The sequence below is a fragment of the Musca vetustissima genome, unplaced genomic scaffold (assembly GCF_032173495.1).
Source record: "Musca vetustissima isolate MV318-11 ecotype Yass unplaced genomic scaffold, APGP_CSIRO_Mvet_v1 utg24406, whole genome shotgun sequence".
Classification (NCBI taxonomy): Eukaryota; Metazoa; Arthropoda; class Insecta; order Diptera; family Muscidae; genus Musca; species Musca vetustissima.
Window position 1 is genome coordinate 112,074 of NW_026876036.1, and position 26,594 is coordinate 138,667.

General features: G+C 35.0%; 2 protein-coding genes across 2 annotated transcripts; one reads left to right on the forward strand and one right to left on the reverse strand.

Moving 5' to 3' along the window:
* Nucleotides 1-1,136: 1,136 nt before the first annotated feature.
* LOC133338578 (uncharacterized) lies at nt 1,137-16,568 on the forward strand. The gene is made up of 8 exons (XM_061546748.1): nt 1,137-1,295; nt 1,375-1,567; nt 1,637-1,860; nt 13,658-13,876; nt 13,944-14,136; nt 14,208-14,503; nt 15,624-15,827; nt 16,545-16,568. Exons 1-8 carry the CDS (start codon nt 1,227-1,229, stop codon nt 16,566-16,568), a joined length of 1,422 nt encoding a protein of 473 aa, XP_061402732.1. The 5' UTR covers nt 1,137-1,226.
* Nucleotides 16,569-18,123: 1,555 nt separating this feature from the next.
* Nucleotides 18,124-22,963, reverse strand: LOC133338579 (protein ref(2)P-like). Its single transcript, XM_061546749.1, has 3 exons — nt 22,798-22,963; nt 18,340-20,076; nt 18,124-18,272 (listed from the first exon to the last, which is right to left on the reverse strand). Exons 1-3 carry the CDS (start codon nt 22,961-22,963, stop codon nt 18,124-18,126), a joined length of 2,052 nt encoding a protein of 683 aa, XP_061402733.1.
* Nucleotides 22,964-26,594: the final 3,631 nt, after the last annotated feature.

The window sequence follows — 26,594 nt, forward strand, 5'->3', positions numbered from 1 at the left end:
GCGGAAGCTGTAAGATATTGAAGAAAGTGTGCGACCGGTTGGGACCGGTTGTGGTAAAAAATCGAAAAATAAAAAGTATTTAAAAAAACGGGATATAAAAATTCTTTTTAATAAATCCACGCCTAATTAAGGTATATAAAAATTCTTTTTAATAAATCCACGCCTAATTAAGGTATATAAAAATTCTTTTTAATAAATCCACGCCTAATTAAGGGTATATAAAAATTCTTTTTAATAAATCCACGCCTAATTAAGGGTATATAAAAATTCTTTTTAATAAATCCACGCCTAATTAAGGGTATATAAAAATTCTTTTTAATAAATCCACGCCTAATTAAGGGTATATAAAAATTCTTTTTAATAAATCCACGCCTAATTAAGGGTATATAAAAATTCTTTTTAATAAACGCCTAATTAAGGGTATATAAAAATTCTTTTTAATAAATCCACGCCTAATTAAGGTATATAAAAATTCTTTTTAATAAATCCACGCCTAATTAAGGTATATAAAAATTCTTTTTAATAAATCCACGCCTAATTAAGGGTATATAAAAATTCTTTTTAATAAATCCACGCCTAATTAAGGGTATATAAAAATTCTTTTTAATAAATCCACGCCTAATTAAGATTATTTTTATTTAAAAAATATTTTTAAAATTTAATATTTTAAAAAATTATATTTTTTATTTATATTTGAAAATATATATCCATTTTCCCCCAATGTTGTTCTTGAGATCCCTATTTAAAAATTGCAGACTTTTTAATCCCAATTAATTATTTTGATTTAAAAAAAAATGTACATGTAAGAGCCAAATGGGAGTGTTATTTATAGATAGCAACAACAACAAAAATATAGTCAAATATAGTTTAAATAAAATGTATCGAATCACGTTCCTCTTATCTAAGTGCTAGGCAAAAAAAAAATTGTGATCATTAACCTTTGGAAAAATGAATGATGAGTAGACACTGCAATTCTATTCTGCCAGCCCGGGAAGAAGGGGGTAGGGTCCCCTTCGAAGAAATTTTATTTATAAGTAGACCCCAAACATTGTAAGAAAATATTCATTAACTCGAATTACCTCGAATAAGACAACATTAAATTCATAAAGTATTTTTTTTTAAATCGGAACAAAATGACCCATTCGGAACCACACAGCCTTTGTCAACGTCTAGAATATTTTTTCAATATTTTAACACAAATCTGTATTGGCTTTGTTACCATCTACATGAGCTGGCTGTGTCTGCGCACAGGATTAGCGGGTACAGCTCTGCATGCCTGGCTGGGAGTTATTGGGGTAAGGAGATCTACTGAATCCCACATAGTTAAGGCAGATAAGGAGCCTTAATTTTTCGAAATTATTTTTTATTTTCTAGTTCTCCTGTCTTATGGCTGAGGGTATTATGTGCCATTACAATCGCAATGTACTAACAGCGGATTACAGCCGAACAACGAAGAACTATCTACATGGCATCCTGCAAATCTTGGGTGGTGGATGTGGTATTGCCTCAGCTCTAATCAAATCAATACAACATGATTTTAAATTTGATAATCTGCATGGGAAGTTGGGTGAGTAGAAAAAATAAATTTGTGGATCTTAAAAGAAAAATCCTAAAATCCCTTTTCTTTCCCCTTCAGGTTTTGCTGCCTTTATTCTTTGCTTGATAAGTTTAATTTCCGGATTTGCTGCCTTTTTTGCCAAATTCTTGGGGAAATGTGTCAAACCCCTCTGGACTAAGTGCCTACATAATTTGCTGGGTATTGGTACCTTTGTGGTGGCATTGACTGCCCAATATTATGGCTATGAGACGGGATTTTTTAGACATAATATCCCTTCGCAGGATTTTACAATACTCATACAAGTCATAACCCTGATGATATTAATTCTCACATGTTGGGGTCCATTGAAATCGCTGCTACATAAAATTAAGTGTTTATATAATGGGAATTAGAAATAAGAAAAAAAAATAAAATTAAGAAAAAAATTAAATTTAAATAAATTGAGTTTTTAATTTTTTAAGAATTTGTTTAAATAAATATTTTTGTATTCTGTATTTGGTTTAGATTTATTAAAAATTATTTTTATATCCTCTAATTAATCAATTCTACACTCCAACAATTATTTTAATTCCCAATTTGAAGACTCTAGCTCTATCTGCTCACATAATATCAACTTTCACCAAATTTAGTACTTTTCGTACACATAAGTACGATTTTTTTTAAAGCTACCTCAATCCTGTACTCCAATAGTAGTCCTAATTCCTTCTTTCAGGATTCCATCTCTATATACTCAACTAAATGCAAATAGTACCAAATTTAGTACCACTTTTGCACTTTTTATACACATAAGTACAAAGGGTACCATATTTGGTACATTTTAGTACCTTTCGTGGGTGGCGTAGGGGATGATAGATACCAAGCAACGGCTCTGATTGGCTTTAACATGGCGAAGTCCATGCTTATCTTGGTCCCTCTTTCATCTCAATTGTGCACACTGACCTCCCCGCGGTGCCACCTGGGGAGCTATTTTCATCACCCGATGAAATAGTGAACTAATATTTGTCGAGAATTCACCCATAAGAACTAAAAAATGGGTTGAGGCGTCAGGTAGTTGCCCACTCTCGGAAAACCCAACCTACTATGAAAAAGCAAAGAAAAAGAAAACCAAACTCCCATAATGTTGACGACCCCCGTAAACGTATAAAGGACCACGATCTGCGAATCTGCACTTGAAATGTGCGCACGTTGTACAGAACAGGCGCATTGTTCGTTTGGCGGATGTACTCAAGAAGTGCAAAGCCGGTATTATTGCCTTACAGGAAATGCAATGGAAAGGGACTGGCAGGAAACCGAAGGCTTTGGTGCAGGCACATCCTCCTGTAGAGATGAAGAAGGAAACCTGGCGACAGATACTGACAGCGTGCTGAGGATCTGGAAGGAGTATTTTGAAAGACTTCTGTTATCAAATAGTAGCAGTGAAGTGGATATCCCAGAACCAATAATAGATGACGGTATAGAGTGTATACCACCTAGCCAAAAATGACGTCAGAATAGCAATCAATCGGCTGAAGAATAAAAAAACAGCCGGTGCCGATGGGCTACAATCCGAACTATTCAAGACTGGTGGTCAGATTCTGGTAAGGAGCATGCACCAGCTGATTAGTACAATTTGGCTAGAAGAATGCATGTCCAATGATTGGAACCTCAGCATCCTGTGTCCCGTGCCCAAAAAAGGAGACAAGGCGATATGGCCCAACTATAGAGGAATTAGTCTCCTTCCCATCGCATATAAAGTGCTATCCCGTGTGCTGTGTGAACGACTGAAGCCAATAGTCAATGACATTATTGGACCATACCAATGTGGCTTCAGACCTGGCAAATCCACCATTGACCAGATTTTCACTCTGCGCCAAATCACACATTCCACCCATTCGTCGACTATAAAGCCGCATTCGACAGCCCTATTCGTTCAGAGGTGTTTAAAGCCATGTCTGCGTTTGGCATTCCTGCAAAATTAATTCGGCTATGCAGAATAACTTTAACTGGCACATGATCAGTAGTTAAAATCGAAAAGGACCTCTCGGAGCCCTTTAATACCGAACGACGATTCAGACAAGGTGATAGTTTGTCGTGTGACCTTTTTTCACATCCTGCTGGGAAAGGTCATACAAGAGGGAAGTGAACAGAAATGACACTCTGTACACCAAACAACACATGTTACTCGCCTACGCCGAATACATCGACATAATTGAACAAATTGAGAAGGAGTCTGCCAAAGTGGGTCTAGCAGTAAACGGCCAAGCTGATGATATCAACGCGCAAGACGTCCAGTAGACTCGGACCCACTGTGGAACTGCGGCTTCGAGGTAGTCAAAGATTTTATACACCTTGGTACCGCCATAAATAAAACGAATGACATCAGTTTTGAAATTCGGAAAAGGATTGTGATGGTCAACCAACCGATGCTACTATGGTCTGAGCAAACAACTCAAAAGCAAGGCCACCTTCCGCCAGACCAAACTCACACTTTAGAAGACGGTGATACTACCTGTGCTATTATATGGATCTGAAGCATGGGTACTTGCGTAAGTAGATGAGACAGATCTTGGGGTGTTTGAAAGAAAAATTCTCCGAAAGATCTATGGGCCGATCTGCGTTGATGGTAAATACCATGAGATGTACCAGCTATTCTCGGACATCGACATTGTTAGACGTATTGAGCTGCAGCGATTACGTTTGCTAGGTTTTGTTGTGAGAATGGCCAGAAGGCATATAAAAGCGAACCAGCTGATGGTTCACGCAGAAGGGGAAGGCCGCGAATACGATGGCAAGATCAAGTCGAAGACAACATTGCCGAAAATGGTCTTTCCAATTGGAAAACTGCGCAAAAGACCGACGCGCCTGGAAATCTTTTCTAAGCTCGGCTTATGGAACAAAAGTTCTGTCACAAGCCTACTAAGTGAGTAAGTAAGTACTTTTCGTACACTTCTAGTTCGAATTTCCAAAAACCCAGTATTATCTCACGCCTACACACCAACAACAACCCACACTCAAAATTTCAATCTTCTAGCTTTAGTCGTTTCGTCTGGGCGATGATCTGTCAGTTACTCACTCACTAACACTAAGCTCTTTTATATATTAAGATTAAGCGTGGATTTTTTTAAAAATATTTTTTTATTAATTAATTAAACGTGGATGTTTTTAAATATTTTTTTCATTAATTATGTTTGGATTCTTTCAAATTATTTTTAAAATAATTTATTAAGAGTTGTTGTTTATTTTTATTTCTAAAATTAATGTTAATGTTTGTTTTTGTAATCTTCTTGAATTATTTATGGCATCTCACTTGTCTCTCACTTTATGATTTATTTTAATTTGAAACAAACAATGATTCGAATGCGGGAATTCAGTCGAACGTTTTACGAGGATCATGATCACAATTTAAAAATAATTCAAATAAAGATTTCTTAGAAGCCAAAGGGAATATTTTTGGTACTTTACAAAATTTCCACTCAGTTCCACTTTATGGGAATTACATATTAAAAAATAAGACCGAAGAATTTTTAAAATATTTTCCAGACAGAACCTCTCAACGAAGCTCCTCTTGCCACTTTTCATCGACTTAGTTGGGGAATTCCAAAAATTCCTTTTGATAAGAATACTGCAATATTTTCACTTCGCTTTTTTTACATTACCCGCCAGCTAATACACCCTCTAATACGAAAATCTATAACAGAACTGTCTCACAAAGCTACAAAAAAGGCATCCAGCATTCAGATTACAAATAAAATGCAACTGCAAAAATAAAAAAAAATCGCCGAACTGCAAAAAAAATCCCCAATGAAAACTAAGGGCCGCAAAAAAATTTTATTCACACTAAGGGGTAGAGCAGGGTGGTTGGGAGGTCCCCATACTGCGATTTGTTAACGAGAGAACATCTGCTTTGTTTGTCAGCGTTTTAAATGTTATGGCTGGTTTCAAACAACGACTTCGTATGTGAGCTAAGCTTCAGCTAAGAGCTAAGCGGCAAGAGTTGATTTTTTTTATTTTTAAAGTTTATAACAATTAAAAATACCAATCCCTTCCCCTCTCCTTCGTAACAAGGTCAATATTAACAAAAGAATACGAAATTATTTTTAATATTTAAAAATAAAAATGTAGAGGTCATAAATTATCCCTTTCTTGGACAGGAGACGCGTGGAAAATTAGCTAGACCTTTCAGATCTGAAAATAAGTGGATAAGAAGGGGGAGAAAATAAAAATTTGTAGGAGGGGTTAGAAAATATTTTTTAATTATTTTTTTTATATTTTTTCGATTTTTTGTAGGGTATCGAATTTTTCATTTTTGCAAATTAAATCTAAATCGAATACAAAATCATTTTCAATATCATTACCAATATTTTTTAGTTAACCACCAAAAACCTTTTTTGGTTGAAACTCAATTCTAGTTCGCCAAACAAAAATCGAAACCAAACGTAACTTGTGGTTCTGTCTGAGATCTATGTGATTACAAATGTTTGACCTTAACAATAGGAACAACAACAACAAAAAACACACTCAATTTTACTGAAAGTAAAATTCTGGAGGTTTTTTGTATTTCGAAATAATTATCGGAGATTGAGATGGAAGATAATAAATATGCATTTGGGGTACATTAAAATACGTTTGAATTTCTAAGCAGGGTTCAAATTGTGTGGAAAAAAAAATTTTTAGCACCTATACAAGGCGTTGATTTACAAAAAATATTTTTCAAGACGTGATTTTTTAAATAATTTTTCCCGGCGTGGATATTAAAAAAAAATCGAAGTATACAACGTCCCATATAAGGCGTGGATTTTTTAAATAATTTTTTCCGAGGTCTACAACGTCCCATATAAGGCGTGGATTTTTTAAATAATTTTTTCCGAGGTCTACAACGTCCCATATAAGGCGTGGATTTTTTAAATAATTTTTTCCGAGGTCTACAACGTCCCATATAAGGCGTGGATTTTTTAAATAATTTTTTCCGAAGTCTACAACGTCCCATATAAGGCGTGGATTTTTTAAATAATTTTTTCCGAGGTCTACAACGTCCCATATAAGGCGTGGATTTTTTAAATAATTTTTTCCGAGGTCTACAACGTCCCATATAAGGCGTGGATTTTTTAAATAATTTTTTCCGAGGTCTACAACGTCCCATATAAGGCGTGGATTTTTTAAATAATTTTTTCCGAGGTCTACAACGTCCCATATAAGGCGTGGATTTTTTAAATAATTTTTTCCGAGGTCTACAACGTCCCATATAAGGCGTGGATTTTTTAAATAATTTTTTCCGAGGTCTACAACGTCCCATATAAGGCGTGGATTTTTTAAATAATTTTTTCCGAGGTCTACAACGTCCCATATAAGGCGTGGATTTTTTAAATAATTTTTTCCGAGGTCTACAACGTCCCATATAAGGCGTGGATTTTTTAAATAATTTTTTCCGAGGTCTACAACGTCCCATATAAGGCGTGGATTTTTTAAATAATTTTTTCCGAGGTCTACAACGTCCCATATAAGGCGTGGATTTTTTAAATAATTTTTTCCGAGGTCTACAACGTCCCATATAAGGCGTGGATTTTTTAAATAATTTTTTCCGAGGTCTACAACGTCCCATATAAGGCGTGGATTTGTTAAATAATTTTTTCCGAGGTCTACAACGTCCCATATAAGGCGTGGATTTTTTAAATAATTTTTTCCGAGGTCTACAACGTCCCATATAAGGCGTGGATTTTTTAAATAATTTTTTCCGAGGTCTACAACGTCCCATATAAGGCGTGGATTTGTTAAATAATTTTTTCCGAGGTCTACATAAGGTCTACAACGTCACATATAAGGCGTAGATTTTTTAAATAATTTTTTCCGAGGTCTACAACGTCCCATATAAGGCGTAGATTTTTTAAATTATTTTTCCCGAGGTCAACATAAGGCGTGGAATTTTTCAATAATTTTGAATTTTTTAAATAATTTTTCCCGAGGTCTACACAAGGCGTGGAATTTTTCAATAATTTTGAATTTTTTAAATAATTTTTCCCGAGGTCTACACAAGGCGTGGAATTTTTCAATAATTTTGAATTTTTTAAATAATTTTTCCCGAGGTCTACACAAGGCGTGGAATTTTTCAATAATTTTGAATTTTTTAAATAATTTTTCCCGAGGTCTACACAAGGCGTGGAATTTTTCAATAATTTTGGATTTTTTAAATATTTTTAGGAGTCTCATAGAGGCCTGGATTTTTTTAGAGAATGTTTTTTGGGAATATTTTTAGGGGTCTCATAGAGGCCAGGATTGTTTACAGAATATTTTTAGGGCTCCCATAGAGGTCTCGATTTTTTAAAGAATATTTTTAGGGCTCCAATTTTTAATGTGTATAATATTATTTTATTTTTCATTCCACCCTAATATCAATGAAATTCATTGATTAGTTTTTTTTTCGATTTTTTTGAATAGTAATTTGTATCAATATCTTGTCAAATTGTGTGTGTTTTTTCCGAAAACTTCTCCGCCGTATTGGCACACATATAATGGCGATTCTGATATACATGTCTACATATGTATAACTATTATTTCACTGAACTCCTCACGTAGAAGATAAGAAAAATACGTTTATTTCGTGTTTGTTTAACCAAGATAATGGATCGGCCGTTCAGCAACTATGCCCCAGGAATTTCTATGGAATTTCCCAAGATAGAAAGAAAATCATCAACAATTCAAAAATATTCTAAGTGAAAAGAAAGTCAAATCATTTGCAAAAGCTATGTGGCGGGTTATATGGATCTCACATGGCTGGACAAAGTTCGTAAGTGGCCATTAAATATGTGCATACATATGGAAATTTGGAAGAAAATAATTCGGAATAAAATTTAGAAGAAAATAATCGAAATTTTTTAGGGTCTATATAGGGCATGGATTTTTTAAAGAATATTTTTTGGGGTCTAGACTTTTTTTAAATAATTTTTTGTCTTCAACAATATAGGCGTGAATTTTTTTAAATAATATTTTTTTCAAGGACTATATTTAGCCATTGAACTACTTATTAGAAATTCATTAACAAATTAAGTCTATCGGTACACTTCATGAAATCGTGCATTAACGGATTTTGACCGCAGCGTTTATTCAACTGTGAAATAAAAGGTCTCTACCGAACAGCTGTGGATAGAGGAAACGTTAGCCACAATGGAACAAAAAAAAAAAACAATTTTCAATTGTTATATAACATGTTTTAATAAGCAATAAACTCTAAATTTTGAAGAACAAGCATTTCGATTAGTTATACGGCAGACAATTACAATTGGTAAAAAAATAATTAAATATTTATAAATGTTGAAAAAAGTAAAAGTACATTTAATGACCATTGCCAAATTATTAATAATTAAAAAATAACAATTAATGAGTAATTAATAATAATAACAACAACAAGAAATTACTAGAAAAAATAAAAAATAAATATTGAAATCAATTTATAGGCTCCCAAAGAGGCGTGGATTTTTTAAAGAATATTTTTTTAGAGCTCCCATTAAGGCGTGAATTTTTTAAAGAATATTTTTTAGAGCTCCCATCAAGGCGTGGATTTTTTAAAGAATATTTTTCAGAGCTCCCATCAAGGCGTGGATTTTTTAAAGAATATTTTTCAGAGCTCCCATCAAGGCGTGGATTTTTTAAAGAATATTTTTCAGAGCTCCCATCAAGGCCTGAATTTTTTAAAAAATATTTTTTAGAGCTCCCATCAAGGCGTGGATTTTTTAAAGAATATTTTTCAGAGCTCCCATCAAGGCGTGGATTTTTTAAAGAATATTTTTTAGAACACCCATCAAGGCGTGGATTTTTTAAAGAATATTTTTTAGAGCTCCCATCAAGGCGTGGATTTTTTATAGAGTATTTTTTAGAGCTCCCATCAAGGCGTGGATTTTTTAAAGAATATTTTTCAGAGCTCCCATCAAGGCGTGGATTTTTTAAAGAATATTTTTCAGAGCTCCCATCAAGGCGTGGATTTTTTAAAGAATATTTTTCAGAGCTCCCATCAAGGCGTGGATTTTTTAAAGAATATTTTTCAGAGCTCCCATCAAGGCGTGGATTTTTTAAAGAATATTTTTCAGAGCTCCCATCAAGGTGTGGATTTTTTAAAGAATATTTCTTACGGCTCTAATGGAGGTGGGGATTTTTTAAAAGAATATTTTTTAGACCTCCCATCAAGGCGTGGATTTTTTAAAAGAATATTTTTTAGACCTCCCATCAAGGCGTGGATTTTTTAAAAGAATATTTCTTACGGCTCCCATTACAGAGGTGTGGATTTTTATACCCTTCACCACACTGTGGTACAGGGTATTATGTATGTGTGCAAATGTTTGTAACAGGCAAAAGGAAACGAGATAGACCCATGGTTCCTTTTGAGAATATGCATAGAATCACTTTCTGAGTCGATTTATGTATGTCCGTCCGTCCGTCTGTTGAAGTTAAATTGTAAACAAAGTACAGGTCGCATTTATCATCTGATTTGGATAAAATTTGGCACAGATCATTTATTTGGCGCAAGGACGAATCCTATTGATATTGGGAAAAATCGGTTCAGATTTACATATTGCTCTCATATATATTTTCGTCCGATTTAGGGTAAGTGATGCACCAAAGTCCCTATATATCTTTCGGTGGTGTGTGCTAAGTTTCCGAAAAATCGGTTCAGATTTAGATATAGCTCCCATATATATTTTCGTCCGATTTAAGGTAAATGGTGCGCCAAAGTCCCTAAATATATATATCGATTTGCACGAAATTTTGCATAACGAATTAAATTGAGTCAATAATGATGTGGGCTAATTTTCCGAAAAATCGGTTCAGATTTTGATATAGCTGCCATATATATTTTCGTCCGATTTAAGGTAAATGGTGCACCAAAGTCCCTAAATATATTTCGATTTGCACGAAATTTGACATAACGTACTAAATTGAGTCAATAATGATGTGTGCTAAGTTTCGTGAAAATCGGTTTAGATTTAGATGTAGCTCCCATATATATTTTCGTCCGATTTAAAGTAAAAGCTGTACCAAAGTCCCTATATATCATTCGATTTGCACGAAATTTTGCATAACGTACTGAATTAAGTCTAGAACGATGTGTGTTAAATTTTGTGAAAATCAGTTTAGATTTAGATATAGCTCCCATATATATTTTCGTCCGATTTAAGGTAAATGGTGCACCAAAGTCCCTTCAAATATCTTTCGATTTGCACGAAATTTGGCATAACGTACTAAATTGAGTCAATTATGATGTGTGCTAAGTTTCGTGAAAATCGGTTCAGATTTAGATATAGCCGCCATATATATTTTCGTCCGATTTAAGTTAATTGGTGTACCAAAGTCTCTATATATACTTCGATTTGCACGAAATTTGGCATAACGTACTGAATTAAGTCTAGAACGATGTGTGTTAAATTTTGTGAAAATCGGTTCAGATTTATATATAGCTCCCATATACATATTCGTCCGATTTAGGGTAAATGATGCACCAAAGTCCCTATATATCTTTCGATTTGCACGAAATTTGGCATAACGTACTAAATTGAGTCAATAATGATGTGTGTTAAGTTTCGTGAAAATCGGTTTAGATATAGCTCCCATATATATTTTCGTCCGATTTAAAGTAAATGCTGTACCAAAGTCCCTATATATCTTTCGATTTGCACGAAATTTTGCATAGCGTACTATATTGAGTCTAGAATGATGTGTGCTAAGTTTCGTGAAAATCGGTTTAGATTTAGATATAGCTCCCATATATATTCGCGTGGATTTTAAAAATTATTTTAGGGCTCCCAATATTGAGATCGTACTGTATATCATAATTTTTTGTTTTTTTCTTTTTTATCTCATTCCACTCTCTCTTTCTCTCTTTTTGCTTATTGAAATAAACGTGATCATGACTCAATATTATTTTTTTTGTATTAAAAAATCATCTCAATCTCATTTAAGAAAAAAAACACTCTTTTGGGGATTTACCAATGATCCGACACAGAAACTTATGACGTCACAACTCGCCAATATTATTTTTATTTCAAATTTTATTTTCAAAGAATTAAAGAACAAAGCTTTTTTGTTTCGATTCCTTCGTTCGATACGCGGTGTTAAGATTAACTAAAACCCGTTTGTTGTTGTTCTTTTTGGCCTGATCTCAATATTTGTTGTTATTTCAGTGTCATTTGTTTTGTAGTTGCTGTGATTTTTTTTTTTTGTTCTGTTCGCTTACAAGATTTGAAAGGAAATAACAACAAATACAACAACAACTCACCACCACCGACAAACGTTATGGGGGTTTATTCTCAATGCTCCATGGGGCTAACGCCACATTCACAAAACGGTAACAGACGCGTGCGGTTCGTTTAGTTCGCATTCGAATTTTATAGTGGCTGAGTGGAGTGGAACTCGGCGGTTGGGGCTCAAAATCTAACCAAAAAAAAAAAAACTTAACTGTGATAACAAAAAATAAAAATACCAAAAAAACAACAACACCATATTAACTATAATTAAAATAATTTATAACTGCGGTAGCAAGCAACAACAACATGTCGTGTAATAATGAAGGTATGTGCAAAAACAAACATAAATTGTGATATGGGTATTTCCATGAGCCCGAAAAAAATAATCTTTAAAAAATCCCCACCTCCATAGGAGCCCTAAAAAATATTCTTTAAAATATCCCCACCACCATGGTAGCCCTTAAAAAAATATTCTTTAAAAAATCCACGCCTTGATGGGAGCCCTTAAAAATATTCTTTAAAAAATCCACGCCTTGTTATGGACCCTAAAAAATATTCTTTAAAAAATCCACGCCTTGATGGGAGCTCGAAAAAATATTCTTTAAAAATCCACGCCTTGATGGGAGCTCGAAAAATATTCTTTAAAAAATGCACGCTTTGATGGGAGCTCTTAAAATATTCTTTAAAAAATCCACGCCTTGATGGGAGCCCTAAAAAATATTCTTTAAAAAATCCACGCCTTGATGGGAGCCCTAAAAAATATTCTTTAAAAAATCCACGCCTTGTTATGGACCCTAAAAAATATTCTTTAAAAAATCCACGCCTTGTTATGGACCCTAAAAAATATTCTTTAAAAAATCCACGCCTTGTTATGGACCCTAAAAAATATTCTTTAAAAAATCCACGCCTTGTTATGGACCCTAAAAAATATTCTTTAAAAAATCCACGCCTTGTTATGGACCCTAAAAAATATTCTTTAAAAAATCCACGCCTTGTTATGGACCCTAAAAAATATTCTTTAAAAAATCCACGCCTTGTTATGGACCCTAAAAAATATTCTTTAAAAAATCCACGCCTTGTTATGGACCCTAAAAAATATTCTTTAAAAAATCCACGCCTTGTTATGGACCCTAAAAAATATTCTTTAAAAAATCCACGCCTTGTTATGGACCCTAAAAAATATTCTTTAAAAAATCCACGCCTTGTTATGGACCCTAAAAAATATTCTTTAAAAAATCCACGCCTTGTTATGGACCCTAAAAAATATTCTTTAAAAAATCCACGCCTTGTTATGGACCCTAAAAAATATTCTTTAAAAAATCCACGCCTTGTTATGGACCCTAAAAAATATTCTTTAAAAAATCTCCATATTCTTTAAAAAATCCACGCCTTGTTATGGACCCTAAAAAATATTCTTTAAAAAATCCACGCCTTGTTATGGACCCTAAAAAATATTCTTTAAAAAATCCACGTCTTGTTATGGACCCTAAAAAATATTCTTTAAAAAACCCACGCCTTGTTATGGACCCTAAAAAATATTCTTTAAAAAAACCACGCCTTGTTATGGACCCTAAAAAAATATTCTTTAAAAAATCCACGCCTTGTTATGGACCCTAAAAAATATTCTTTAAAAAAATCCCCACCTCCAACAGAGTCCTAAAAAATATGCCTTGAAAAATCCACGCCTCTATTGGAGCTCTAAAAATATTTTTTTTTGAAAAATACACGCCTCTTTTGGAGCTCTAAAAAATATGCCTTGAAAAATCCACGCCTCTTTTGGAGATCTAAAAAATATTCTTTAAAAAATCCCTAAAAAAATTCTTAAAAAAAAATTATTTTTTTATTTTTTCCTTTTCCATTTTCAGTTTTTAATTTAAATGTCCTCATGCAGCAGCAGCAACAACCCCACATGGAATGCCAATTCAATATTACCCATGCTGCTGATGGCTATACCCCGCTGCCCATACAAAGTTTTCCCACCCTGATGGCGGTGGGCATGAATTTATTCAATCACGTTTTAATTGTGACACTGACCTCGTATATGGTCTATAAATGTTGGCTACTAGAATTTCAAAAGACCGCCCTGCATGCCCATCTTTGTACACTTGGGGTAGGTATACCTTTGATGGACCCAAAACCACTCATTTCTAATTTGTTCCATTTCTCCCCATTTTCAGTTTGTTCTCCTAATGGCCGAGGGTGTAATGGTCCGTTATCGGGCCAATATTCTATTCGATGACTATGCGGCGGAAAGTAAGACACTGCTGCATGCCTTATTACAATTTATGGGTGGATTTTTGGGTATCATTGGAACACTGCAAAAATACTGGGGTAAAGAGACCCATTTTAAGTCACGTCATGCAAAATTTGGTAAGATCGAATAATTGAAGAAAAAATCGTATTAAATATAAACTAATAACATCCCTTCCCCTCTCTCTCAGGTTTGGCTGCCTGCATATTCTGTTTCATAAATTTCATCGCCGGTTTCTGTACCCTGATCTTACCCTCTAGCCGTGTTGCCATGAAACTGCTGCATACCTCCTTGGGCCTTTTGACATTTGTCACCGGTATGTTGGCTCAGATCTTTGGCTATGACACCGGGTTCTTTCAACGCAATTTTACCCATAAGAGGCTATTTAAATTTGTCACCTTTGTTATAATGGCCATATCGATTATTGGACCCTTTAAGATGATTACACAAAAAATGCACAGCACTTTTGTTAATTATATGCCGCAGGTGAATATCTAAAGTGAGCTGGATGACTTAGATATATGTGACGATCAAAAGAAAAACTGTGATTTGTACGATTTTAAGGTTAATTGTTGTAACCCACCCCCGGTGGGACCCCCTTCTATGTGTTTTGTTTGTTTTTTGTTCTAGAGATATAAAATTAAGTTATTATAAAAATATAGTATTTAAATAAATTATAATTTTATAATAAAAAAACTTTAAAAAATCCATGCCTCTTTTGGCGCCCTAAAAATTATTCTTTAACAAATCCCCACCTCCATGGGAGCCCTAGAAAATATTCTTTAAAAAAATTCCCACCTCTATGGGAGCCCTGAAAAATATTCATTAAAAATCCAAACCGATTAGTCTCTCTTCCTTTCTACTCAAGACTTTAGAATGGTTACTAGACTCAGAAATTAGGAAAGCTATTGACCAAATTAAACTTAGCAACTCCCATCATGCACACATCAAAGGCAAATCAGTGGATACACCCTTACATGAGGTTGTTGGATGCATAGAGAAGAATATGGAGTCCTCTGGCTACACTTTGGCAAAATTCCTCGACATTGAGAGAGCATTCAACAATGTGAAGCTAGAAACCATCCATTCTGCTTTCGTAAGCACAGATATCCCCTCACTCCTAACGGAATGGATTGATAGAATGCTGGAAAGCAGAATTATCAACTCATCCTTAGGAGAGAGTTCCGTGAGGAAATCTGTCAACAGAGGCACACCACAGGGAGGAGTACTATCTTCCCTTTTGCGGCTTCTGGTGAAGCAAAATACCTTGGCACCATCCTTGAAACTAACGTGGAATAGAAATGTGGAGAAACACTCTAAGAAAGGACTGCTGGCACTCTACTCTTATAAGAACTCCATAGGTAAGAGCTGGGGATTAAGACCCGAGATAATACGCTGGCTGCATATGACGATCGTCCTACCCATTCTTACTTATGGTTGCCTTGTTTGGTGGCAGGGAGTCAACAAAAAGATGCTGCTGACAAAATTAAGTTTAGTACAGCGATCGGCTTCAATTCTGATCACCGGAGCGTTAAGAAGTACACCACAGGCAGCCTTGAATGCAATTCTGGATCTCCAACCACTGGACATTCTGATTAAATTCCAGGCGGCCAGGAGTGCCCTGAGGCTCCTGGAAACGGATGCCTTGAAATCGTTGAACTATGGTCATGCTAATATCCTAAACATAACGCCAGGTTGTGACCTCTTGAGGGGGAATAGTCATATTAGTGACTATGTTCCCTCTCACAGAGACTTTAATGACATCAAAGTGGAGTTTCCTAGTATGGAAATCCTTGCAATCACCGAGATGGTAAAATCACTTACTGCCGACATTACGGGACTATATATGTCGATAGTCAGGCGGCCCTTAAAGCGGTTAAGTCGCGTACTATAAACTCAAAGCAGTTCATGATTGCAAGTCCGCACTGAATGATATACGACAGATAGTTAGTTTATGTTCGGTTCCAGGACATAGTGACATTGAAGGGAATGAGATAGCCGTCAAGCTTGCTCGAGGGGGCTCACAGTCGTAAAATCTTCCGATTGAGAGATCTGTGAAACCTGCCATCGGCTATTTCATTGGCAGAATCCGTTCGACTACTGAGAGGTAGTCGGCAACAGATGGCTGAGAGAACCTGCTTGCAGAATCTCAAAATCTATCTGGCCTGAATTCTCTCGCTGCTGACACACAATAAGATCATAACAGGTGGGGGATCATAACAGGTCACTGCAAGGCGTGACAGGTCACTCACTTCGAAGTGGGACTCCAGTGGGGAGGATTACTGTCGCCTATGTGAGGACGAAGAAGAACTAGAAACAATTGACGTATTCTCTGTGAATGTTCATCGCTGATTAGCAGAAGACATAAACAGTTTGGAAGATGTGAAATTGGTAATCTAGCATTCTTCTCTAAAATAGACCCAAACCAGATCCTAGGCTTTGTCAAAAATTTGACATGGTTAAAATACAATTTTTCCTTCTCTGGCTATCTGTTCTCCTTGTTCTTCCACTTTTCTTTTCTTTGCAGGTAAAAAAGGATGATCACAATTGACATAGTCTCCGAATGGACGGTTGTTACAACCGTACATCCCTATCAACCCTAAGCTCGAAAAAATATTCTTTAAAAAATCCACGCCTTGATGGGGGATTGAAAAAATATTCTTTAAAAAATCCACGCCTTGATGGGAGATTGAAAAAATATTCTTTAAAAAATCCACGCCTTGATGGGAGATTGAAAAAATATTCTTTAAAAAATCCACGCCTTGATGGGAGATTGAAAAAATATTCTTTAAAAAATCCACGCCTTGATGGGAGATTGAAAAAATATTCTTTAAAAAATCCACGCCTTGATGGGAGATTGAAAAAATATTCTTTAAAAAATCCACGCCTTGATGGGAGATTGAAAAAATATTCTTTAAAAAATCCACGCCTTGATGGGAGATTGAAAAAATATTCTTTAAAAAATCCACGCCTTGATGGGAGATTGAAAAAATATTCTTTAAAAAATCCACGCCTTGATGGGAGATTGAAAAAATATTCTTTAAAAAATCCACGCCTTGATGGGAGATTGAAAAAATATTCTTTAAAAAATCCACGCCTTGATGGGAGATTGAAAAAATATTCTTTAAAAAATCCACGCCTTGATGGGAGATTGAAAAAATATTCTTTAAAAAATCCACGCCTTGATGGGAGATTGAAAAAATATTCTTTAAAAAATCCACGCCTTGATGGGAGATTGAAAAAATATTCTTTAAAAAATCCACGCCTTGATGGGAGATTGAAAAAATATTCTTTAAAAAATCCACGCCTTGATGGGAGATTGAAAAAATATTCTTTAAAAAATCCACGTCTTGATGGGAGATTGAAAAAATATTCTTTAAAAAATCCACGCCTTGATGGGAGATTGAAAAAATATTCTTTAAAAAATCCACGCCTTGATGGGAGAATGAAAAAATATTCTTTAAAAAATCCACGCCTTGATGGGAGATTGAAAAAATATTCTTTAAAAAATCCACGCCTTGATGGGAGATTGAAAAAATATTCTTTAAAAAATCCACGCCTTGATGGGAGATTGAAAAAATATTCTTTAAAAAATCCACGCCTTGATGGGAGCTTGAAAAAAATTTCCTTAGAAAATCCTCGCCTTGATGGGAGTTCGAAAAATTAGTCCTTAGGAAATCCACGCCTTCTTAATATTCCTCTCCTTCCAATGTGATTCTTCATTTGTTGTTGGTTAGTCCTCCAAAGAATACTTCCAAATGTTTGTGTTTAAATATTTTATTCTCCAAATGATATCGGGTCGATATTGGGTAGGAAATTTCTTTCCATAACACAGTTATACATTTGTTTTGAACAACTAATAACTACACACATAGATATTTTGTTAGATTATGATATACATATATAGAAATAGGCTTGGAAGAGTAAATAATATATAGGGGAATAAGACCAATGCCATTTCATATTTCAAACACTACAGACTAAGATAAGATACATAAACGAAAAATAGTTATTCTTTTAAAATAAAAAATATAATTCAGTTTCTTGGGACGAATTGGAGGGTTTCTAAACCATTTCCAGTCCACCATTCAAATTATGTATTTCATTTAACGGCCCATACGTTGAGAGGCCGAAATAAGATCCAATGCTTCGGGTATATTGCCATTGACACTTTCCAATAATTGTGTCAGCCAGGCACCCTCATTGCTGAAACCCATTGCCATCATGGCGTGAACAGAGCTGTTGATGAGTTCATCTAAAAAATGGAAAAAAAGAGAATTATTTTAAATATTCAAAATAAATGTTTATTGTTTCAAACTTACCCTGATGATAAACAGGTACGGATCTCTTCTCTTCGGGTTTTTTGGTGACTGCTGAAGTTTCCTTTTCTGTTTCCTTGTTGAAAACTGGTACAGCACGCAATTCCTTTGGTACCTCGTTGGCTGCTCCCTCCTTACGTTCTTCTGTTTCCATTTTATCAATGTGGGCCTTTAGATCGGCACTTATTTGGGCAAAGTCCATAACATTGGATTTATTCAAAGAAGATTGTGGTGGTGTTGTTGTGGCTGAGCTGGGACCAGCAGAAGGAATTGATGCTGCAGCTGATGCTGCCTCGGGACTTGCCTCCTTGGAGCTGGGGGCATTTAATTTAATAAATGACTCCGAAACGCTATCACTTTCACTGTCACTACCCACATCACTGATATCCAAGAGACCATTAGTGACGGCGGCTTCCTCTTGACTGGTTTTCTTTGGCTCTGCAGCGGCGGCGGCATCAGTTTCGGATTTTGAAGATGTTGTAGTTTTTGAGGAATTCATCGAGTTAGTATTGGAGTGTTGTGAAGAAGTGTTTGAGGGGCGACGAAAATTGGCGGCAAATGGACAAGCGGTGGCATCACCACCCTCAGCCCCATCCATGGGATCAAGCATTTTGGCAAACATATCATTGAAATTATTTAAAATTTCCATGCCACCCTTCAAGAGTTTGGGATCAAGCAATTGGACAAAATCTTGTAGTGAGGGGGTGGCCGACATGGTTGGGGTGGCTTGGGCACTGTTATTGGGTGTTGACGATTTGGATGTGGTGGGCTTTTCGTTATCAACGGATGTTGTAGTGGTAGAGGGGGAGGGACTGGCCTCCTTGGAGGCGGCTGCTGCTGCCATGGTAGTTTCCTGTATAACCTTGGCTGCAATTTCAGCCGATTTCACAGCAGTCTCATGGGCTTTTTGGGCTGCCAAATTTGCTGCTTCGGCAGCTGCCTTGGCAATGGCCTCATGATCCACATTTTCAGTAGTTGGAATTTTAGTAGTATTATCAGAAGTCTCTGGTGTACAAGCCGAACCTCCAGCCGAGGCGGCTGCAGCTGCTGCGGCTCCACCACCCTCAGCCAAATCATGCATCATTTCATACAAATGAGATAGGAAATTATGACGAGCATGGCGACGTCCATGTTTACGACCACTTTCCTTGGGCTTTTCACCTTCACCATTGCTGGTGGCACCGGCAGCTGCCGATGAGCAGCTAGGTGATCCAGCTGCTGCTGCACTCTTCCAACGTTTTTCATGATGATGATGTTTACGACCCAATTTACGACCACACCCGCCAAGACCTGGTGTTACCCAGGCATCCACCACAAATGGACAACTATTGTTGGGCATACGGATCATCATGTGATCACCGTGGACATGCTTGGCTTCACAATGTTGACACAAATCATAGTTGGGACATTGGATGCACTTGTAACGAAAACCGATAATGGGTGCCATTAGGCAAGAATCACATTCGACACCCATATGAATTTGATTGGCATCAAAAGTAACTTCGGGTTGGGGTGGTACTGAAGTAGATTGAGCACCAGCAGCATTAGCTGTAGGATTTGTGGTCTCAGCTGTAGGAGGAGTAGCCTTAGTGGTGGTTGCTGTGGCATCTTGGGACTTTGTCACCACGGCTGGTTGGGCATTATTTTTGGGGGCCACATATAAATGACGGCGACCACCAATCTCCCAAAAGATATTAAAGCTATCTTGTGAGACAATATCGATTTCATCACCATCCTCATCTGGAAAAAATAAAAAAACATTAATTTTTGAAAAAAAAATAAAAAATAATAATAAAAATTGAAGGGGTAATTTAAAAAATAAGGATTTCTGAATTTTGGACCAAAATATTGAAGTTTTGTTCTGACATCAATGCAGTTCATTTTATCGAATTCGAGGTATCAAAATTCTATTAAAAATATGTTTTGAAGTCCTTAACAAAGCCGTGGATTTTTTTAAAATATTTTTTGGAGGACGTAACAAGGAGGAGGCCTCAAATTAGGAGTAATTTTTTAAAGAATTTTTCGAAGACTACCATAAGACGTGGATTTTTTAAATTAATTGTTGCCCTGTGTATTTGAATGGTACTCCCCCAAAGCATGCTTATCAATGTTTTGATGACTCAGAGTATGTCAATCTAATTGTGTTATCTTTTCTATGATTATAAATAAAAACAATGATAAAGAACCATAATACAAAACAATACAAAACACAAACATATATGGGCTACTCATATGGGAGCCCTGCAGATTCTATATATGTGACCATAACAAATAAATATTATATAGGGGAATCTTGTTAGGGCCTTAACATTTGATGACCGATATATGTGGCAGCTATATCAGAATCGATTACAATATCTGACAAATAATATTATATTATTTTCCCGCAAAAATCGAAAATCGGAGTTCGGATATAGGTAAGATCCTTTTCTTAAACTGAACCCATTGGCATGAAATTTAGTAGAGTTATTACTAGACTATACACAATGTCTCATGACAAATATTAACTGTATCGGGCGTCTATTAGAGCCTTTTTTGTGCTAAAAACGTAAAATCGGATGTCAGATATATGTAAATTTGAACCGATTTGAAGGAAATTTTATAGAAATGTTACTAGGGTATATACAATGTCTCATACCAAATATCGTCAATATCGGATAAATATTAGTGCCTCTTTCCGACAAAAAAGTGAAATTGGTCTCCGTATATTCGTGGCTACTCTATGTAAATTTCGATCGATTTTTACGAAATTCATATGAGGTATTGTTAGGCTAAACACAATGTCCAATATTTTTTTTTCTGGCAAAATCCTAAAATCGAACGTCGGATGTGCACGACAGCTATATGTAAATTTCAAATGATCTGTATGAAATTTATCAGGGATATTACTAGGCTACACACAAAGATTATTTTTCCGACAAAAAACATGAAATCGGACTACGGATATACGTGGCAACTATATGTAAATTTCCACCGATTTAAATTAAATTTTATAGAGGTGTTGCTAGGGTATACACAATGTCTCATACCAAATATGGTCAATATCCGATACAAATTAGATTATTTTTTCGGCCAAAACGTAAAATCTGATGTTGGGTGCATGTGGGAGATATATGCAAAATTTCGACCGATTTGTATACACAATGTTTCATATGCCAAATAACATCGTTATCGGTTGATTATAAGGGCCTTTTTCAGACAAAGTCGTGAAATCGGACTACGGATATACGTGGTATCTATAAGTAATTTTGATTCGATTGGTATTAAATATGACGGTGGCTTTACTACCCTGCACACTAATCTTCAATATCGGATGAATAGTATACCATTTCTTCGGTACAAACGGCCATTGGGTATATATGACAGCCATATGTAAATTTGAACCGATTCGAACAAAATTTGGCAGATGTATTGCTGGGCTATATGCAATGTCTCTTAGCAAATACCATCGATATCCGAAGGATTTCAGTACTTTGCCATTTAAATTGTAAAATTCGAAGTCGAATATGTGAACCAAATTCAATAGAGGTAGTATTGGATACTATACCATTTCACGTACCGACTATTAACATCATTAGATGTATATTAGTGTATTTTTGCTGCAAAAATGAGGAATCGGATGACGGATATGTATGGGAGCTACATATAAATCTGAACGGATTTGAACCAAATTTAACAGAGGTATTGCCTCTTAGCAAATATCAACGATATCGGTTGCATATTTCAGTAATTTTCCATACAAATTGTAAAATTCGAAGTCGGATATGTGTGGGAGATATATGTAAATCGGAACCGATTTGAACCAAATTTAACAGGGGTGTAACCATACTATACACATTTACGCATACCAAATATCATCGATATCGGAAGCATATTTCAGTATTTTTTGAGGTAAAAATGTAAATTCAGACGTTTGGTATATGTGGCAGCTATATCTAAATTTCAACCGATTTGAATCAAATTTGACAGAGGAAGTACTGGATAATATGCAATGTCACATACCGAATATCAGCGTTATCGGATACATTTTAGACATTAAATCGGACGACAGATATGTATATAAGTAGCCCTTTGAATATAAACCAATTTGTTGCCTTATAAATTTCTAAATTTCATTGAAAATTCTCCTCAATTTTTCTTCAAAATTTCCAACTCGGCGATAATTTAAAATTCCGTTCTTTCCCCATTTCCTGGCTAATCATGATTCATTTTCAAATTACACCACGTAAGAGAAACAGATGTCTTCTCTTTCATGCATGATAACGGCTGTTTTCTCTTACACAGAACACAAATCAAAGTGCAATCGGTAAAAATTGCACCACCACCGCCATTCACAACAACAACACGTATTGCAAAATATACTATATATCACAAATTTGCATGTTCTTCTTTTTGCATCATCTGATATACAGAAGAAACATAATTATAATTTTCTTACAATAGTTTTTCGCAAATACTTACCAATCCAATAGTAACGTATTTCACAACGTTCCTCCTTACGTTCTTCAAACAGGGTTTGAACTATCCGTTCTTGGATGTTGGTAAAGCTAGGCGAGGAATCTTTCAAATATCCATTGATTTTTTTGCCATCGGGCAAAATGTAGGAAAATTTCAGCAATGTTGACATGATTGATTTTGGTCGATAGATTGGCTTATGAAACAAAGTCGCTCGGTTTGGTATTATTAACTAATTATCCGGTTTGATTTAAACGAGTTTTTTTATTGTTTGGTAAACTATTTTTAAATTTTTCTTAAACACTTTTATTGCGTTTCACTTTAGCTCTTCGACGACTTCTTTACGCTGTGATTCTGTTTTCGTACTGTTTAGTTTGTTGGATGGCCCTTTGTTTTTATATGACCCAGCAGCAGCTCGACACGAAACATACGCACCGCACAATAACAACGCAATTATTGCTCACTCACTCTTTCATTGCATTGGAAACTATTTCACAATTTCTCTTAAAAATAACTTCACCGGGTTTTTGCTCTCTTTAATTCTCGTTTGTTCTGGACAATTCCTTCAAAATTTGCAATATCACTTTTAATTCTGGGACTGGATTGGATTTAATTAAAGTGATGACTAGCCGACTGGTTGACTGACGACTATCTTGGGTGACTTGGAGTTTTGTTTTGCTTTGAAGTGTGTGTCTCTGTTTTCATGCCGACACTGAACATACCCATTGTTTGCAATTGATATGGGTATGGAGTGATGCTATGATTTTAACGTATGGCAAATGTAAACAATTAACTGAATTAATACAAAATGAGATGTAACATACACAAAAATGAATTAAAAATGAAAATAAAAGTAGTATTTTAAAATTGCAAGTTTATAGTAGCCACTAAAAACAACTATTTTGAAAATTCATGCTTACAGTTGGGAGAAGTTGTGTTCTTCCTTACACTGAACATACCCAACATGCCCAAAGTCCCCAAAATAACGAAATGTATGACATGCCGTTCTATGGCGGTTATTTTAAAAATATTTATAATTTTTGTGTAGGGAGAGGTTTTCTACTCAATGGGAATCCAAAATATAAAATTAGAATCAATTAGGTTGACATTTTGGTAGTTGATAATTTTTGGTAGTGAGATTTTTTACACAATGAGAATTCAAAATACCAAATTACAGCCAAGTTCGTTGGAAAAGTATCCGAAATCCCCAAAATACCGAATACTGGGGGGTACCGTTATATGGAGGCTACCCTGAAACTTAACATTAATAATTTTTGGTAGGGAAATGTGATATGCAATGAGAACATAAAATACCAAATTACCAAATTACTAAATTGGATGAAAAACGTGTCCAAAATCCTTAAAATACTGAATACTGGGGCGAACCGTTATATGGGGGCTACAACAAACCGTGGACCGATATATCCCATTTGCAATACCAAATATCCTAGTGGTACTAGCAATGTTTCAGAGTTCTATCTTAAATATTGCGATCAATTTCGTGATTTGAACAGGCGGACATGAATAAATCGAGATAGATTTTTATTCAAATAAAGATTCTTTATTATTTATGGGATCTCATGTGAATATTCCGAGGCAGTCGTTGATACTAAATACTAATATGCACTAAATATAAAATTAATGAGGTATGTTCAGTGCAATTTTTATAAATACACAATCTTTCCGTTGCACTACAATGAACATTCACATTGTATGTAAAAGACAAACTACATTCACATTCTTTATGTTTTGTTACACTGAACATACACAATGTATGTAATCAATACGATTTTACAATTCATTGCCTAACAAATTTTATAAAATCAGATTAAAAAGCAAATGAATTAAGTATTTTCTGTGCAATTTAAATGTAAATGCACAATCTTTCCGTTTTACTACACTGAACGTACACATTGCAAGAAAATGAAGTTGCATAACACTGAACATACATATTTACATTGTAAATACATTATTTTCCGTTTCACTTCACTGAACACACACATTGCATGTAAATGACACAATATTTTCATAACACTGAACATACGCAATGTATGTAATAAATATGGTTTTACAGCAAGGATATGCAGAAAGCCGCTCATTTGCGCCTATTTACACTCGAATTTGCCGAACATTTTGATTAACCGTATGATTTAATAAAAAATATAAAACTTTCCAATTTTTTTTTTACATTTTTAATAATTCCATGGTTTTTACTTGTCAAATTTCGAAGAAGAAAAAGCTGGTGAAAGTGACAGCTATCGAATAATAATAATAATCAGTTAATCCTAGTTGTGCGTATTTATAATATAGTACGTTTACATTGTACTGGATTTTGTTAAAGTGTCAATTCCATTGCATATATGTCAAATAAATCCTCATAAAGTAGGTTAACCCTGTAAAAAGTTCCAATGTAAATACTATTTACATTGGAATAGTCATTTTTTTAATGCTTACTCCTAAAAGCAGGCTACACTTTTCACAAAATCACATTTCAGTTGTGCTGCATACACTGAATATACACATTGTATGCAAGTGGTACTTTGTTAAAATGCCTTTACAATGAAATGCAGAATTGGCCATAAATTTCATCCCTATAATTCGAAAAAAATATAGGCATGTCTAAAAAGAGGTGGTTTATATTTTGGAAACTGTTTGTATTTCTTTTTTCCATACCAAATACGTTATATATCGTTTATTACACTGCATGTAAACGCCTTGTAATTCATTTGTTTTTACAATTAATTGTCGGATTGACAAAACATTATTCCCCCAAAATTCGATAAAAATATAGGCATTTACAATAAAAGGTGTTATATATCTGTTGGAAATTATTTTTATTTCCATTTTTGTTGTCGAAAAATAGATAAGTATCGTTACTTTCACTGAACATACACATTGCATGAAAACGCCTTGTAATTCATCTATTTTTACAGTTAATTACCCCATCCCAAAATTCGATGAAAATATAGGCATTTACAATAAGAGGTGTTATATATGTTGGAAACTATTTTTATTTCCATTTTTGTTGTCGAAAAAAGGATAAGTATCGTTTTATTACACTGAACATACACAATGCTAGCAAATCTTAGTCCAATAAGATGTCTTTATTGGAAATATGTAAAACATGTTTTCTCCACAATTCGTTATAGTGGTTTTGACTAAGAGATGTTATATATATGTTGGAAACTGTTTTTAATTCCTTGGGCATACGAATCATCATGTGATCACCGTGGACATGCTTGGCTTCACAATGTTGACACAAATCATAGTTATGACATTGGATACACTTGTAACGAAAACCAATAATCGGTGCCATAAGGCAGGAATCACATTCCACACCCATATGAATTTGATTGGCATCAAAAGTATCTTCGGGTTGGGGTGGTACTGAAGTAACTTGAGTACCAGCAGCATTAGCTGTAGGATTTGTGGTCTCAGCTGTAGGAGGAGTAACCTTAGTGGTGATTGCTGTGGCATCTTGGGACTTTGTCACCACGGCTGGTTGGGCATTATTTTTGGGGGCCACATATAAATGACGGCGACCACCAATCTTCCAAAAGATATTAAAGCCATCTTGTGAGACAATATCGATTTCATCACCATCCTCATCTGGAAAAATAAATGAAAACGAAAATTAATTATTAAAATAAAATTAAAAAAAATAAAAAGGTGAACTTCAAAAATAAGGATTTCTGAATTTCGGACCAAAATATAGAATATTTGTTCTGACATCAAAGCAGTTCATTTTATCGAGTTCGGGGTGTCAAAACCCTTTAAAACAAAGGCGTGAATTCCTAAAAAAT